The sequence below is a fragment of the Homarus americanus genome, unplaced genomic scaffold (assembly GCF_018991925.1).
Source record: "Homarus americanus isolate GMGI-L3 unplaced genomic scaffold, GMGI_Hamer_2.0 scaffold20465, whole genome shotgun sequence".
Taxonomy (NCBI): domain Eukaryota; kingdom Metazoa; phylum Arthropoda; class Malacostraca; order Decapoda; family Nephropidae; genus Homarus; species Homarus americanus.
Window position 1 is genome coordinate 11088256 of NW_024756914.1, and position 17773 is coordinate 11106028.

The following is a 17773-nucleotide window of genomic DNA, read 5'->3' on the forward strand; positions in this document are numbered from 1 at the left end:
ACCGTGGTGTTGAGGACTACAAACCCATCACCAAGCATGGTAGTGTTGAGGACACCACCAAACCCCTCTCAACACCAAACATGGGCCAGTGGGACTACCAAAACCCACCTCCAACACTAAGCATGGGCCAGTGAGGACTACCAACACACCTCATCACCAAACATGGGCCAGTGTTGGCCCACAAACACCTCTCAAAACTAAGTGTTGAGCTACCAACCAAGCCCACACCTCTCATCCAAACTGGGCCAGGTGAGGACTACCCACAAACCCACACCTCTCAACACCAAACATGGCCAGTGTTGGGACTACAACCCCTACAAACGCCACAAACCCACTCTCAACACCAAACATGGGCCGGACTACCAAACCCACACCTCAACACCAAACGTGGGCCAGGTGAGGACTACCCAAACCCACACCTCATCACCAAACATGGGCCAGTGTTGGACTACCCACCAAACCCACCTCCAACACCAAACATGGGCCAGTGTTGTTAGGATGAGGACTACCAACCAAACCCACACCTCTCATCACCAAACATGGGCCAGGTGTTGAGGACTACCCACACCCACACCTCTCAAAACTAAACATGGGCCAGTTTGAGGACTACCAACCAAACCCACACTCTCATCACCAAACATGGGCCAGTGTTGAGGACTACCCACCAAACCCACACCTCTCAACACCAAACGTGGGCCGTGTTGAGGACCTGCAAACCCCACCTCTCAACACCAAACATGGGCCAGTGTTGAGGACTCCCACCAAACCCACCTCTCAACACCAAACATGGGCCAGTGTTGAGGCCACCAACAACCCACCTCATCACCAAACATGGGCCAGTGTTGAGATAAACCCACACCTCTCAAAACTAAGCGTGGGCCAGTGTTGGACTACCAACCAAACCCACCTCTCATCACCAAACATGAGTGTTGAGGACACCCACCAAACCCACACCTCTCAACACCAAACGTGGGCCAGTGTTGTACACAAACCCACACCTCTCAACACCAAACGTGGGGTGTTGAGGACCTAAACCCACACCTCTTAAACAACGTGGGCCAGTGTTGAGGACTCTCATCACCAACATGGGCCAGTGTTGAGGACACCCACAAACCCACCTCTCAACACCAAACATGGGCCAGTGTTGAGACCCAAACCCACACCTCTTCACCAAACATGGGCCAGTGGGACTACCACCAAACCCCACACCTCTCAACACCAAACGTGGGCCAGTGTTGAGCTACCCGACCCACACCTCTCATCACCAAACATGGGCCAGTGTTGAGGACTACAAACCCACCTCATCACCAAACATGGGCCAGTGTTGAGGACTACCACCAAACCACACCAACACCAAGCAGTGTTGAGGACACCAAACCCACACCTCTCAACGTGGGCCAGTGGAGGACACCCACACCTCTCAACATTAAACATGGGCCAGTGTTGAGGACTACCCACCAAACACATCTCCAACATTAAACGTGGGCCAGTGTTGGACTACAAACCCACACCTCTCAACAAACGGGCAGTGTTGGCCCACACCTCATCACCAAACATGGGCCAGTGGGACTACCAACCAAACCCCTCATCACCAAACATGAGCCAGTGGTGAGGTACCCACAAACCCACCTCTCAACATTAAACATGGGCCAGTGTTGAGGGACTACCAGCAAACCCACACCTCTCACATGGGCCAGTGTTGAGGACTACCAACCCCTCTCATCACCAAACATGGGCCAGTGTTGAGGACACCAACAAACCCCTCTCATCACCAAACATGGGCCAGTGTTGAGGACTACCCACCAAACCCACACCTCAACACCAAACGTGGGCCAGTGTTGAGGACTAACCCCACCTCTCAAAACTAAACGTGGGCAAGTGTTGAGGACCCGTAAACCTCTCATCACAAACATGGGCCAGTGTTGAGGACTACCCACCAAACCCTCTCATCACCAAACATGGGCCAGTGTTGAGGACTACCCACCAAACCCACCTCTCATCACCAAACATGGGCCCCACCAACCAACACCTCATCACCAAACAGGGCCAGTGTTGGGACTACCCAAACCCACCTCTCAACACAAACGTGGGCCAGTGTTGGTACCAACCCACACCTCTCAAAACTAAACGTGGGCAAGTGTTGGGACTACCAACCAAACCCACACTCTCATCACCAAACATGGGCCAGTGTTGAGGACTACCACCAAACCCACCTCATCACCAAACATGGGCCAGTGAGGGACACAAACCCCTCTCATCACCAAACATGGGCCAGTGTTGAGGACTAAACCCACCTCATCACCAAACATGGGCCAGTGGACACCCACAAACCCACCTCTCAACACCAAACGTGGGCCAGTGTTGGCTTACCAACCAAGCCCACACCTCTCATCACCAAACATGGGCCGGGCTACCCACCCACACCTCACACCAAACGTGGGCGAGGACCCAAACACACCTCTACAGCCAGTGTTGGCCACCTCTCATCACCAAACATGGGCCAGTGTTGAGACTACCCACCAAACCCACCTCTCATCACCAAACATGGGCCAGTGTTGAGGACACCCACCAAACCTCTCAACACCAAACATGGGCCAGTGTTGAGGACTAAAACCCTCTAACACCGTGTTGACCCAAACCCACACTCTCATCACCAAACATGAGGGACCCCACCAAACCCACCTCTCATCACCAACATGGGCCAGTGTTGAGGACTACAAACCCCTCTCATCACAAGCATGGGCCAGTGTTGAGGACTACCAACAAACCCCACCTCTCATCACAAACATGGGCCAGTGTTGAGGACCCCACCAAACCACCTCTCAAACCAAACGTGGGCCAGTGAGGGCTAACCAAACCCCTCATCACCAAACATGGGCCAGTGTTGAGGACCACCAAACCCACCTCTCAACACCAAACGTGGGCCAGTGTTGAGGACTACCCACAAACCCACCTCTCAACACAAACATGGGCCAGTGTTGGGACACCACCAAACCCACACCTCTCAACCAAACATGGGCCAGTGTTGAGGACTACCAACAAACCCACACCTCTCATCACCAAACATGGGCCAGTGGAGGACAAACCCACACCTCTAAAACTAAACGTGGGCCAGTGTTGAGGACTACCAACCAAACCCACACTCTCATCACCAAACATGGGCCAGTGGGACTACCCACCAAACCCACACACCTCTCAACACCAAACATGGGCCAGTGTTGAGGACACCACCAAACCCCTCCAACGCAAGCATTGGGCCAGTGTGAGGACTACAAACCCACACTCTCAAAACTAAACATGGGCCAGTGTTGAGGACTACCAACCAAACCCACACCTCTCATCACCAAACATGGGCGGACTACCCACAAACCCACACTCTCATCACCAAGCATGGGCCAGTGTTGAGGACTCCACAAACCCACCTCTCATCACAAACATGGGCCGAGACTACCCACCAAACCCACCTCTCAACACCAAGCATGGGCCAGTGTTGAGGACACCCACACCTCTCACCAAACATGGGCCAGTGTTGAGGACCCACCAACCACACACCTCATCACCAAACATGGGCCAGTGTTGAGACTACCCACCAAACCCCACCTCTCAACGTGGGCCAGTGAGACTCCTAAACCCACCTCTCAACACCAAGCATGGGCCAGTGTTAGGACACCAACCAAACCCACACCTCTCAGGCCAGTGTTGGGACCTAAACCCCACCTCTCATCATCAAACATGGGCCAGTGTTGAGACTCCACAAACCCACCTCTCATCACCAAACATGGGCCAGTGTTGAGGACTACCCCAAACCCACACTCTCAAACCCAAACATGGGCCAGTGTTGAGGACTACCAAAACCCACAACTCTCATCACCAAACATGGGCCAGTGTTGGGGCTACCACCAAACCACCTCTCAACTAAACATGGGCCAGTGTTGAGGACTACCCTAAACCCACACCCTCTCAACATTAAACATGGGCGGAAAACAAACTTAACTTACCATCACTCCGCGCCATCCGCGAGGTCAGCCACCACACTCACCTCAGACTCGGCCATTAACATTTCTCACACACTGATGCTACAGGTAGGTGGGTGTGGCAGCTATCAGGCCAACACTACATCCGGCCAAGCACTGCACCATACAGCATACAGTCTAACGCCGCACATTTGTAACGTTACATTGAAACTACTGTGAAACATTGAACACTGTAACGCTACATTTAAACTGCGTAACGCTACATTTAAACTTCTACTTCATTTTAACTACTACCTTACATTTAAAATATTGTCGCTACATTTAAACTACTGTAACGCTTCATTTTACGCTGCTGTAACGCTACGTTTGAACTATTCGCACTGACACAGCTTAACCTGTATTAATAATTTATAAACTACTTTAGCATCACGAAAACTATGTTACAGCTTTAAACAGACACTACAGTAATACAACTGTTTAAACTATTGTAACGCTTCATTTAAACTACTGTAACGCTACATTTAAACTACTGTAACGCTTCATTTAAACTACTGTAACGCTTCATTTAAACTATTGTAACGCTTCATTTAAACTACTGTAACGCTACATTTAAACTACTGTAACGCTTCATTTAAACTACTGTAACGCTTCTATTGAAACTACTGTAACGCCACATTTAAACTACTGTAACGCTTCAGTTTAAACAACTGTAACGTTTATTTAAACTATTGTAGTTTCATTTAAACTACTGTAACGCTTCATTTAAACTACTGTAACGCTACATTTAAACTACTGTAACGCTTCATTTAAACTATTGTAACGCTTCATTTAAACTATTGTAACGCTACATTTAAACTATTGTAACGCTTCATTTAAACTACTGTAACGCTTCATTTAAACTACTGTAACGCTACATTTAAACTATTGTAACGCTACATTTAAACTATTGTAACGCTTCATTTAGACTACTGTAACGCTTCATTTAAACTACTGTAACGCTACATTTAAACTATTGTAACGCTACATTTAAACTATTGTAACGCTTCATTTAAACTACTGTAACGCTTCATTTAAACTATTGTAACGCTACATTTAAACTATTGTAACGCTTCATTTAAACTACTGTAACGCTACATTTAAACTACTGTAACGCTACATTTAAACTACTGTAACGCTACATTTAAACTACTGTAACGCTACATTTAAACTACTGTAACGCTACATTTAAACTATTGTATCGCTTCATTTAAACTATTGTAACGCTTCATTTAAACTACTGTAACGCTACATTTAAACTACTGTAACGCTACATTTAAACTACTGTAACGCTTCATTTAAACTACTGTAACGCTTCATTTAAACTACTGTAACGCTTCATTTAAACTACTGTAACGCTTCATTTAAACTACTGTAACGCTTCATTTAAACTACTGTAACAGGGTAGTTGATGGCGTGATCCACTGAGTTTAGCTGAATTAAAACCAGACACGTGAGGTCAAACAAGCACTTGAGGTACGGTGTCAAGTTAAGGGCGAGCGTTACCTCCAGTCTACTCTCCAGGCACCCCAAGCCTCCCTCCTCCTCCTCCCCCATCCCCCCTTTCCTCCTCCTCCTCCTCCCATCCCCCCCCCTTCCTCCCTCCTCCTCCCATCCCCCTTCCTCTTCCTCCTGAGTCCCCCTTCCTTCCTCCTCCTCCCATCCTCCCCTTCCTCTCCCTCCTCCTCCCATCCTCCTTTCCTCCCTCCTCCTCTTCCCATCCCCCTTCCTCCTTCCTCCCATCCCCCCTTCCTCCTTCCCCTCCTCCCCCTCCCCATCCCCTCCTCCACCCCTCTCCTCCTCCTTCCTCCTCCCCATCCCCCTTCCTCCTCCACCCTTCCCCTTCCTCCTCCACCTTTCCCCCCATCCCCATCCCCCTCCCTCCCACCCTCAGGAATTTCAGTCACAGGCTTAACTTCAGTAGTCAATATCACGTTTCAGTTGTTTACAGTATAGAGCTGCAGCAGAGAGAGACTGTGGTAACCTGGAGACAACAGCAGGGTACAGGGCAAGGGCCAGACATCAATACCAACCAATGCCTTTATATAAAACCCGATCGTAAGGCACAGCGCTCACGTCAACCAAGACCGGGACACAATACCTCCTTCACTAAACTGACTCAAGTGCCGGAAAGAGAGAAGTAACTTGATGCCAAAGGTGAGAGTGGGGGGGAGTGGGAGGTGAGGGGACGTGAGTGGGAGGTGAGGGGACGTGAGTGGGAGGTGAAGGAGCGTGAGTGGTGGTGAGGGGACGTGAATGGGAGGTGAGGGGGCGAGTGGTGGTGAGGGGGGGTGAGTGGGTGGTGGAGGGGGGTGAGGGGAGGAGGGGATGTGAGTAGGGAGGGGCGTGGGAGGGTGGTGAGGGGCGGAAAGGGAGGTGAGGGGACGTGAGTAGGAGGGGGGCGTGGAGTGGTGGTGAGGGGGTGAGTGGTGGTGAGGGACGAGGGAGGGGAGAGGACGTGAGTGGAGGTGAGGGGCGTGAGTAGGAGGGTGAGGGGGCGGAGAGGGAGGTGAGGGGCGTGAGGGAGGGGGCGGAGTGGTGGGGAGGGGGTGTGAGTAGGGATGGAGGGGAGGGGCGGGAGTGGTGGTGGGAGGGGACGTGGGAGTGGTGGTGAGGGGACGTGAGTGGTGGTGGAGGGGGCGTGAGAGGGAGGTGAGGGATGTGAGTGGTGGTGAGGGACGGGAGTGGTGGGGAGGGGCGTGAGTGGTGGGAGGGGCGCAGGAGGGTGGTGAGGGGACGTGGAGTGGTGGTGGAGGGGCGGAGTGGTGGTGAGGGGGCGGATTGGAGGTGTGGAGGGGGGCGGAGGGAGGTGAGGGGGCGGGAGGGTGGTGGAGGGGGCGTGGAGTGGTGGTGAGGGGCGGAGGGTGGTGAGGGGGTGAGTGGTGGTGAGGGACGTGAGTGGTGGCAGCGGGACGAAAGTGGCAGAGGGGCGGAGTGGGAGGGGGCGTGAGGGCAGGGAGGGGGCGTGAGTGGTGGGAGAGGGGTGAGGGGAAGGTGAGGGGCGTGAGTGGGAGGTGAGTGGGCGTGAGGGTGGTGGAGGTGGGAGATGGGCCCAACCCGACAACAATTGAGTGTTCCTGTGCTGGGCCCTTTCCACGCCACACCACCTCCACGCCACACCACCTCCACGCCACACCACCACCTCCGCGCGTCACATTCACCCTCTGGCGTCACACCACCTCTCCACGTCACACCACCCCTTCACAACACGCCACCCTTCACGCTACATCACCTCTCCACGTCACACCACCTCTGCCACAGCACCAACACCACCCACGTCACACCACCTCCCCACGCCACACCACCCCTCCACACCACACCTGTTCACACACTGAGCCACACCTCGTTACATCACTGACTCTCGGCTGCCTGGCGTAAAGGACAAACAGTTTAACAAAAATATACAAGGATCACATGTGTTCCTTTAGGTCAGGTTAAATCAGATCGGGTCGGGTTGGGTCAGGTCGGGTCGGGTCGGGTCGGGTCGGGTCGGGTCGGGTCGGGTCAACACGGTGATCTTAGTCAGTGGGAAAATGGTTGCACACGCGCCTCTACTCACTACTGGGACCCAGGTTCGATTGCTACTTGGGTCGTACGTGTCACCCTAGCGAGTCACATAACAACACAAATACAATAAATAAATATAAACAAATGATGATGCAGAACATGACACTACAACTAATTCTATCCATTCTTACGCTGATGATTCTACTCTTTACTCTTCTTCACATTTTCCCCTTCCTCCTAACTCTCAAACTGGATCTGTTTCTAGAGCTGATATCATTACATCTATCAATGAGGATCTGTGCAGCATCTCTGAATGGGGAGGTAGAAACTTGGTTAAATTCAATAGTAATAAAACTCAGTATTTACCAATTACACTTTCCAAAATAGATGATCTCCCACCAAACACCTTTCAGGACGCTATCATTCTGCCAAATTCTAAAATAGATATGCTAGGCCTCACCGTTTCCTCTAATATGTCATGGAAGCCACACATCCTCAACATTGCTAAAGCTGCCTCCCGAAAGTTGGTAATACTGTACAGATGCTGTAACTACTTGACTCCTGAGCAGTTGCTTTAAGTATATAAGGGATTCATTCGTCCTAACTTGGAGTACTGCCCTCATCCCTGGGGTGGCTCTTCAACTGTTAGATAGGATGGAATCAAAGGCATTCCGTCTTATTAACTCTCCTCCTTTAGTCGACAATCTCTCTTCCCTTTCTCTTCGCTGCAATGTTGCTTCACTCTCTCTCTTTTACAGGTACTTTAACGGGCAAGGTTCGGCGGATTTGGCATCCTGTGTACCGCCGGCAAGGCCGTGGGCTCGTAACACACGTCTTGCCCACCGTTTCTCTGTGGATGTCGGTCACACGAGAATAACCCGTTATAGTACCTCCTTCTTTCCTCACACAGCCAAACTGTGGAATGCTCTGCCTTCTTCTGTGTTTCCAAGCTCTTACAATCTGTATCACTTTAAGAAGGTGGTTTTCCGGCATCTTCGTGGTGTAGATTAATATAATATTTTTCTTTTCTATTCTTATTTTTTCGCCCCCCAGGCCCCGTTGTGGGTCGATGACCTGTGCCCCGGTGGGCTAATTCCCGTAAAAAAAAAAGTAACCTAACCGTACTACGGTACGTGATTTTTAAAGTTTGTTTCATTTTATTAAAAAAAATAAACTCAATAAAGCTATTATTTTATTTATATAATATGATAGTTTTAACTGATGTGGCCAGAGGTCAGTACACCAGGCCAGAGAAGAGCTTAAACCAACCCTGGATAACACTCCATAACGATCCTACTGTACTGTACTGTCGGCTCTCTTTCCCGCCCCGCCGTGGCCGGTGTGTAAACAAGAGAATCAGCGAGGCTCTCAACCTCCCCCCCCCCTCGACGAAGCTGCGGGTAAAAAGTCTAGGGAATGTTGACGCCAATGTGTGTGTTGTGAGATAACCGGTAGGGAGCCTTTCATCCCGCCTGTCCACCTCACCATGGCGCTGTGTTGAGTGTTTCCATGACTGTGTGTGTACCTACTTCTTTGCTCTGGGAATTCCAATATAATTAATACATCTTAGGGAAGATATGTTTATGTTATTAACCACATGAAAGTAAATAAACAGTGTTATCTTCCTAAATCACTCCAACTTTATTTAAATAATGTGTCCGGAACCATGGCAGTACACTACAGGACAACGACATCTGTAGAGGCGGTAAATCATTGGGTTAAGCTAACTCACTAAGTAATATCTTACGAACTAATCAACCAATCATAATATTGCACTATACCAACAAGGCTGACTTGTTTACACCATGCAACAAACAAATATATTATGGAGGGAAGTAATTTTATGAAGACTGTTAAGTATATAAAGTGAAATAAGCAATGTGACGCGTCCCACTGTAGGATAACAGAGACAAGATAACAGTGACATACCCATTCTATGATGACGTCAGCAGGTGAGTGTCGCCGCTCTGGGAAAATCTTCCTGGCCATAGAGGACGGGGAGAGGGCCCTCCACCACCAGGGGGACCCGGGGCTTTTGCCGCCCCTCTTGCTGCCCCACGTGGATGTGAGTGACCGGGTTGAGCTACGGGACCCCGGGGGACCTGAACACCGCAGGTCCCGAGGTAGTGTACAACTCTTGGGGGTGAGCCGCTCAAACACCCCTGGCGGTGGTGTGTGTGGTGACCCATCCCACACCCCACAGCTGTAGCCAAGCTCGTACTCCAAGTTTAGGTTCCTGAAGGGCGTTGTGCTTTCCTTATGAGATCTGTGGTTGAGCGTAAAGAACGGCGTTTTGGTTGACTTATAGTTATGGCTATATGGCCGGATGGGTGTGGTGTGGGAGGACACGGGAGAGGTTTGGTCATCACTAGAGTACTTAATGTCCCTGGGGAGTGTGCCGGACTTAACAGATAAGTCAAGGTTGGCAGCTCCTCTACGCTGCAGGTGCTTGGTGCCACCTGGTGAGATGATCCTCAGCCAGAACCCCGCGTCCCGCCACGGTCCTCGACGCCGCTCTAGCGTTCCCTTTTCTCGCTGCTGCGGCGTCGTCGGTATGAAGGGCCCTGGCAGGGTGCCGTAGCCCGCATGGAGGCCTCGAGAACCCATAGTGTCACTTGGGGAATAGTCCTCGAGGCAGGAGAGAGCGGCCGAACTGGTGAACTCTGAGTCCAACTTGTTGTTAACATTAAGGCTCGGAAACACAGCCGACCGCCGCCGACAGTCGTGGACCATGTTAACTAGCGCCTTAAACTCATGTTAACAAAAACACCGTCACAGTCCATCTTCACCATTTTTACACTAAATCAACACTTCTGTGATACAAATAATATTAATATACAAGTCATGACACAACTTGATGAGGACTCTTATTGAAACTGTTTCAATGTTATTATCATACGTACCAGACGTATATATTATAGGATATATTATATCCTATATATATTATATATATCCTGTATATATTATAGGATGTCTTTGTAATATTTGAAAGGTTTCACTCAAGCTTTCACAAGTTAGGTTACACAATAAAAATATAAATGAACTAAGTGGAAAAGTATAGTGAGGGATAAAACAGAATGTGAATGGTAAGCAGGACTACCACTGTTGTAAGCACCGTGGAGGAGAGCCTGGCGTTCTCATGATAACTAATCGTCAGGAACATCTTACACTACGAACAGTTACCTCGTGATCTCATTCGCTGTGTAATATATTGACTCAAATTAACAAGTGTATTTGCTCGAAACAAGGCTAATAAAGTACTTGGGTTCATACAAAGGAGTGTTAGTTACAAGACTAGCGAGGTCATCCTAAAACTATATCTTGTGAGACCTCACTTGGATTACGCAGTTCAGTTCTGGTCACCGTACTACAGAATGGATATAGAATCCCTAGAAAGAATTCAGAGGAGAATGACAAGACTAATCCCGGGCATTAGGAACCTTGAGTACAGAGACAGGTTAAAACATCTTAATTTGCACTTCCTCGAGAGACGTAGAGTGAGGGGCGATATGATAGAGGTGTATAAATGGAAGTCAGGGCTAAACAAAGGTGACATTACAAAGGTAATCAAACTATCCAACCAGGAGCGAACTCGTAGCAATGGTTTTAAATTAGACAAATTTAGATTTAGGCGCGAGATAGGTAAACATTGGTTTGGAAATAGAGTAGTGGACGAGTGGAACAAGTTACCAAACATCATCATTAACTCGAATACGCTGGATAGCTTCAAACATAGGTTGGACGGATATATGAGCAATAGGGGTCGAGAGTTACTACCACTCTCTATCATCCAGGAATCTATCTAGCCTCCTTTTAAAACTTTCCAGAGTTCCAGCACTTACTACAAAGTTGCTAAGTTTGTTCCACTCGTCCACCACCCTATTTGTGAACCAGTTCCTTCCTACCTCCCTCCTAAACCTAAACTTATCCAACTTAAATCCGTTGCTACAAGACTTATTCTGCTCGGATATTACAAGAACTTTATCTCTTTATTGATTCCTTTCACCCACTTAAATACTTCTATCATATCTCCCCGCACTCTTCGTCTTTCTAGGGAATGCAAGTTTAGTTTCTTCAATCTATCTTGATTTGGAAGGTTTCTAAGTCCCGGAATCATTTTCGCCAACCCTTGCTGCACCGGGACTGCCCAGTATGGGCCAATAGGCCAGCTGCAGTTTCCTCCATTCTTATGTTATGTTCTTATGTTCATTAAAATTCTTCGTGTAAATAAATTCCACAGTATGAAAATAATTTAAAATTTTTACCTCTACAAAATATTTTTCAACTGTCAAGACAAAAAGTAACACTTGATCTCTAGAGGCTGAGACTCCTTAATCCTGGAGTGTAAAATAGTTTGTGACACTTGACTCTCCGACAGTAGACCGGAGAGAGTTGTTGGCGAGAGACTAACAAGTATAGTGATGTCCACTGTGGCGAGGTGTACTGAGGCAGCACCTACCTCACAGGTGCCTCATCCGACACACCTGTGCATAGCCTGACTCTCACCCCCCCCCATACACACACAGTTGAGTGAGCGACTGAAAGAATGTGTGTGTGTGTGTGTGTGTGTGTGTGTGAGTGTGTGTGTGTGAGTGTGTGTTGACATGTATCCTACACACAGACATCACCTTAGATGTCCCTGTCCACCAATACGTGAGTCAGTTGCTGCCATGAACCCATAATATATGTATGTGTGTGTGTACAGTCTCTCTCTCTCTCTCTCAATCTGTTGGACTTACCCTCCATTAAACCCCGCAGCCCTGCACCCATCCAGCCTTCAAACACTACCAGAATCACCTCTTACAACTCACAACCACCTACACCCACCCACCCCGTCTCCCACACTCGTCTCCCACACCCCGTCTCCCACACCCCACAATATTGGCTTTAGTAATTATGGGGCCCTATGAAGTACACACACACACACACACAAATTTATACATACACACACATACATACATCCACTTATACTTATACTGTACACACATCATCCTTGACCACTGAAGGGTCAAGACGTACCTGGCGCTCCTCTCGGAGCAGCCAGGTCAACTGTTATGTTGGCCCATACCAACCCCCTCCCCTGAACCCTCCTCCCCACCGGATATCAACAAGTTCTCGCCAGAAGTTACTATTTTATTTAGGAAAGAAATGGAACCAGTGTTGAATAGTGGTGAACAGTGGTGAGCAGTGCTTAGGTTAGTGAAAACAACTCGACAGTAACAGCCGAGTCGTACCCAAGCTAACCTTCACACAGTGACGTCCCAGGTACCCAGTGATAACGGCCCGTGAGACCCAACAACAACCAGCGATGTGTTAATCCGTCTACGATAGGAAGGCCTGGGACCACACCTCACTCATATAACACCATCTGTGAGGGAATTACTACACCACGTCAGGCCCCTCATAACACCATCTGTGAGGGAGTTACTACACCACGTGAGGCCCCTCATAACACCATCTGTGAGGAAATTACTACACCACGTGAGGCCCCTCATAACGCCATCTGTGAGGGAATTACTACACCACGTGAGGCCCCTCATAACGCCATCTGTGAGGGAGTTACTACACCACGTGAAGCCCCACATAACACCATCTGTGAGGGAATTACTACACCACGTCAGGCCCTTCATAACACCATCTATGAGGGAATTACTACACCACATCAAGTCCCTCATAACACCATCTGTGAGGGAATTACTACACCATGTGAGGTCCCTCATAACACCATCTGTGAGGGAATTACTACACCATGTGAGGCCCCTCATAACACCATCTATGAGGGAATTACTACACCATGTGAGGTCCCTCATAACACCATCTGTGAGGGAATTACTACACCATGTGAGGTCCCTCATAACACCATCTGTGAGGGAGTTACTACACCACGTGAGGCCCCTCATAACACCATCTGTGAGGGAATTACTACACCATGTGAGGCCCCTCATAACACCATCTGTGAGGGAGTTACTACACCATGTGAGGCCCCTCATAACACCATCTGTGAGGGAGTTACTACACCACGTGAGGCCCCTCATAACACCATCTGTGAGGGAGTTACTACACTACGTGTCTGCTGTTCAACACCTCAGCTCACAAGATCTACGTGACCTCGACTGTAAACATTAATCTGTATGTTCACTGTATGTTCCTTTACCTTTCTCTAATGAAGGCTTTTGTTAAACCACCAATGTATGTAATAAGTCATTTATGTCCAATGTATATTTTCAGCCTTCGGGCTGCCGAACTTTTTAAAAAACCCATTAATTATTATTATCACACACACACACACACACACACACACACACACACACACACACACACACACACACACACACACACACACACACACACACACACACACACACACACACACACACACACACACACACACACACACACACACACACACACACACACACACACACACACACACACACACACACACACACACACACACACACACACACACACACACACACACACACACACACACACACACACACACACACACACACACACACACACACACACACACACACACACACACACACACACACACACACACACACACACACACACACACACACAGACACACACACACACACACACACACACACACACACACACACACACACACACAAAGAAAATGGAGGTGGGGTGATATTCGGTGACTCTCAAAGTGCTTTGAAATCAATGAACAGCCCGTCAGGCTCTATGTCTAAAATTGTATGTGATATTAAAAGGAATGTGATAATTGCCAATGAGACCAACTTTCGTATCGAATTTGTGTGGATTCCGTCCCATGTTGGAATCAGGTATCATGACCGTGCTGATAGACTGGCCAATGAGGCATGTAAGAAAGAAAATGTTGACCGTGACCTTGGCCTGTACAATGCTGTAATTAAAAACATTCAAGTCAGAGTCATTAACTCTGATCTAGAAGAAGTGAGAAATGCAGAGAGACCTGGCAGTTGTAGCATTAGTAAATATGACAAATTTTGTGACGAGAGGTACAGGTATGGCCAGCATAAGGACAGAACCAGACAATGTGATGTAGTCGTGGCCAGAATTAGTCTAGGATACAGACACATCTGGCAAGTTAGTAACGCTGTACCCATACCGGAACACTCAGCATGTAAACTTTGTGATAAACCTTTAAAGCATACACTTGAACACTATATTATTGAATGTGACACTGTCAAAGACTTCAGGCCACCTGACTTATTGTATCTTGAACTATGAAATTACTTCATTGAATCAGGTGTGCTTGAGGACATTCTTGCTGTTTATCCCAAATTTGCTGCTAGTCCACACTGATTAGTCTTCAATTAGAATATGACTCCAATGTATGTGATCCACTGACCTACTGTATATATACTGTTAATGAATATGATGTATTTCCTTCTTTGTGTACGAACCTCTGTCCTGCATGGCAGTGAACAGTGGCATTACCCACATGAATCTGACCTATGTATATATATATATATATATATATATATATATATATATATATATATATATATATATATTATATATAATATATATATATATATAATATATATATATATTATATAATATATATATATATATATATATATATATATATATATATATATATTATATAATATATATATATATATATATATATATATATATATATATATATATATATATATATATATATATATATATATATGTATATGTACTGTCAATGAATATGATGCATCTCTTTGTGTACGAACCTTTGTCCTGCGTGGCAGTGAACAGTGACAGTGAATCTGACCTCTATACATATATAGCTGTTAATGAATATGATTTATTTCTTTGTGTATGAACCTCTGTCCTGCGTGGCAGTGAGAAGTGATACCACCCTCAGTGTCAAGACCTGACTGAATTACTCAGAATAGGCAAACTGTACTACAAGCTTTGCCAATAAATCTGTTAAACTAAACACACACACACACACACACACACACACACACACTATGGGGGAAAAATGGGTCCAAAAAGCGTTACCGGCATAATAATAATAATTAACTCCCACCTGAGCAGCACCTGATGATTAGTTCCTCCACTCTCTCTCTCTCTCTCTCTCTCTCTCTCTCTCTCTCTCTCTCCCTCTCTCTCACAACACAAGAGCGACAACGGGGCAGACTCTCACCAGTGTGGTTCAGGAAACATAACTTTTGATACGAGAAGAACGAGAGAGGTGTGGGCGGTGTAAGGGAGTACATGGCATGGGCGTGTGGGGGCAAGGGGAGGGGCGTGTGGGGAGGAGGATGGGAGTGTGGGGAGGAAGGGTCACGGGCGTGTGAGAAGTAGTGGGCGTGTGTGGGTCACTCTCAAGAGGTGGGGGAGAAGGCTGCCGTTGTCCACGTAAGCCAAAATAAACACCAGGGTCCACTTCTTATTACACCTAACTCACTCCCTCACCGTTGATATCATTCACCACCTCTGTTGATACCTCCGCCTGCACTAACCTAACACAACACCACCCCACCCTAACCTAACCTAACCTAACCTTGATATCATTCACCACCTCTGTTGATACCTCCGCCTGCACTAACCTAACACAACACCACCCCACCCTAACCTAACCTAACCTAGCCTTATCTAACCTAACTTAACTTAACCTAAAACAACGTAATGACAGTTGGGTTAATCTCAGAATTACATGAATATTTACACAGTTTCTCAACATCTAAGTCAATATAAAATATAAAGACAACCACAGATGATTTAAGATGACGACAGAACGGGCACCAGAGTCTACTGTTGTTGACGCCATTCACGACCAAACTGACACACACATGTGGCTGGAGCGTCACCCAACACTGCACTCGCCCACTCCCCGCATTACACTTTCTGTCTGGATCTCCAAGATATATTTGTCAACACTCTTATATTATTTGTCTTTCTATTTTGACGCAGAATTACACGGATATTGTATCTTCCACAACTCAACAACTTGTGAAACACTGCCCCCACGCTTAGGCTGTCTGGCTCACACTGCAGAGCTGCACGAGGCCAATATCATGTTATCAATCAGGTGTGAGGGAGGAGAGAGGAGGTGGTGAGGGCACGGGCGGGAGTGTATCACTGACCAGGGCTCCACACACCGTCTCACTGTTCCCACCATCACAAAACTACACTTGTTCCTCCCTCTCTGGCCCACAGTGGTGCGCTTTGTAGGGAGGCACCATAGTGATAACAGGTCGCACGTGAGTTGGGGAGGAGTCTTAGTGAGAAATTTTAGGCAGAAAAGGGTAAGGTGGCGTGGTGTGGTACAGGAGGCGAGTTCCGCTCCTGACGAAAATCAGTTGATGAAGAATTTCTAGAATTTATAACGTACCGACGGGAGGGTACACTGAGACACATGACCAGTGTCGTAACTGTGGTGTGGAGGGAGTGAGCCTGAGGGACACCCGACAAGTGAGAGTCGGGGTGGACTAGACATGAAGGAGGGCCAGTGTTGTGACGACGAGGGCACCGGTGACCCCGACTAAGCACCATCTATACTTGCTACACAGCCACTAACACTCCCTCCTGGTGACTCTAGACCGATAACACTTTTAACCAACTCCATACTATAATTAGTTATGTCAGTCACAGAACCTTCAAAGTAAGACAATTTTTAATTAATACAAAGCGCCTCGTCTACTGAGTGAGACGGCGTCCCTTTGTAATAAACAAGGCAGTGTTTCACGGCCTTATGACAACAGCAACCCACAAATACTTCCCAGAGTTTGTTATAACAACTACAATAAGGAACTGGGAATAAACAACAACAATCAGCTGGAGAGAATTACAAACGTCACCGCCACACACTCCCACCACCACCGTCACCACCACACACCTCACCCACCACCGTCACCGCCACACACTCCCACCCACCACCACCACACACCTCCCACCCACCACCGTCACTGCCACACACCCCACCACCACCGTCACCACCACCTCCCACCCCACCACCACCACACACTCCCACCACCACCGTCACACCACACTCCCCACCACACACCACTCCCACCCACCACCGTCACCACCACACACCTCACCACCACCACCACACACACTCCCACCCACCACCGTCACCACCACACACCACCACCACCACCACACACTCCCACCCACCACTGTCACCACCACACACCTCCACCACCACCACACCACACACACACTCCACCCACCACTGTCACCACCACACACTCCCACCACTGTCACCACCACACACTCCCACCCACCACCGTCAC

General features: G+C 48.1%; 1 protein-coding gene across 1 annotated transcript; it reads right to left on the bottom strand.

The window, feature by feature from the left end:
* Window positions 1-9446: 9446 nt before the first annotated feature.
* LOC121857252 lies at window positions 9447-17318 on the bottom strand (the record flags this gene model as incomplete). The annotated part of the gene is given in 2 exon segments (XM_042353233.1): window positions 9447-10330; window positions 16526-17318. A coding segment is annotated over 1 exon segment (804 nt), but the record flags the coding sequence as incomplete, so codon positions are not given.
* Between the last annotated feature and the right edge of the window lie 455 nt (window positions 17319-17773).